The following is a 1,590-nucleotide window of genomic DNA, read 5'->3' as shown; positions in this document are numbered from 1 at the left end:
GGCCGTCTGAATCAAGAGCAAACCTTCAAAACCGATCGTGCAGCGTTGCTGTTTAGGGCAGTTCGGTTCCGAAGGCTCTGTATCCGAGGCTCGGTTGTGTACAGCAATATTAAAATATCGTGCGGGGAAGACTTTAGGAAGCTAAAGATACGCAAAGTGGGTAGATTAATGGTGCCGTGGAGACTAACACTGGCCGTTTTATTTACCCTGTCTCTCCACCTTAATCGTGACGATCCCGAAAAAAAGCTCCGAGTCATTCTAGGAGCGGCGGGTGACCATTACCGTCATTGCCGATAAGTTAGAATTGTAGTGCTTAGCTTGGAAACAGGCTCTGTAGTAAGGAAGGGAAAATGTATAAGAAGCGATGGACATCGTCGTATACTTGATCGTTTCTGGCTTAAGACACTTGCCTTCCTCGCACTAAAGCCTCTACTGTCCTAAATCCCACTAAAGCAATTGCCATTTCTTCACTCGATTAACCAGGATGGGTGTCAATGGCTGGATGTCTCGCAAGACTGCGAATTGGTCGCAGTCTTGGTATATGAGCAATACCGCTGTGCAGTATGTCTGCGCTGCGTGCGGTGCAACCTCTGGCGTCTTCTTTATTGTCGCCTTCATTGTTGCCAACTTCATACCTCCGACACACCCTTGGTGGACAGCGGAGCAAACGGCACACTTTTACCAAGACAACAAAACACGTATCCGCGCCGGGGCTTCCATTCTTATGATTGCTGGCGGGTTTTATCTCCCGTTCTCTACCGCAATTTCCTATCAGATCCGTCGCATTCCTCGCATTCCTTGGATTATCTACCAAATGCAACTGGCTTCTGCTGCAGCTGGTATCTGGACGTTCATGCTGCCTGGCATTGTCCTTGCAATAGCATCATACCGACCTGAGCGTCCCGTTGAAATCACACACGCGTTAAACGACTTCTTTGTAAGTTATTACTTGTTTCCTTTATAATAAAGCCTGATAATTCTTTGACCTTAATAACCTTTTAATAGTGGCTTGTTGCACTAATGCCTTGGCCTACGTTTATGGTCCAAAACTTTGCCTTCGCTTTCGCCATTATCTACGATAACCGTAAGATACCTCTCTTCCCGAAAGAGCTCGCCATTTTCAACATGATAATGCCAATTATTTTCGCCACGGCTACTGGGATTCACACTCAACTTAGGGGCCCGTTTGCGTATAATGGCGTTATCGCATTCTACATTGTCGGCTTTACCTTTGTCGTTCAGTTGATTGTGGATGGTATTTTCTTGGCTCTCGCGGCGCGCAATGAGCAGAGGGCCGAACAAGAGGGAAAGCTCGAGGATTACGAGAACAACGTGGGAGGGAACTTGGGCCTTTCGAACAGTGCCTAAGCTTAAACGTCTAAGACGGAAATTCAAGGACAGACCGATAAGATTATGGCTCAGTTAACAAGTACGTTGTTCAACGTTTGGCATGTTTAAGAATGCAGACTGGCTATGGAGAATGGAATTTGGAAATGATGTGGAGTTGTGTATGGAAATATCCTAGGGTAAGCGGCGCAGAGAAGAAACTTGTTAGTGACGATGGCAGCAAGGCAATAATACCCCGTTCGT

At 46.7% G+C, this 1,590-nt stretch overlaps 1 protein-coding gene across 1 annotated transcript; it reads left to right on the top strand.

The window, feature by feature from the left end:
• Positions 1-484: 484 nt before the first annotated feature.
• On the top strand, positions 485-1,368 carry CMQ_8029 (uncharacterized protein; the record flags this gene model as incomplete). Its single annotated transcript, XM_014316456.1, has 2 exons — positions 485-937; positions 1,006-1,368. 2 exons carry the CDS (start codon positions 485-487, stop codon positions 1,366-1,368), a joined length of 816 nt encoding a protein of 271 aa, XP_014171931.1.
• Between the last annotated feature and the right edge of the window lie 222 nt (positions 1,369-1,590).

The sequence above is a fragment of the Grosmannia clavigera genome (genome assembly GCF_000143105.1).
Source record: "Grosmannia clavigera kw1407 unplaced genomic scaffold GCSC_150, whole genome shotgun sequence".
Lineage (NCBI taxonomy): Eukaryota > Fungi > Ascomycota > Sordariomycetes > Ophiostomatales > Ophiostomataceae > Leptographium > Leptographium clavigerum.
Note: the sequence above shows the minus strand (reverse complement) of the source record. Positions and strands in the feature narration are given on the sequence as shown.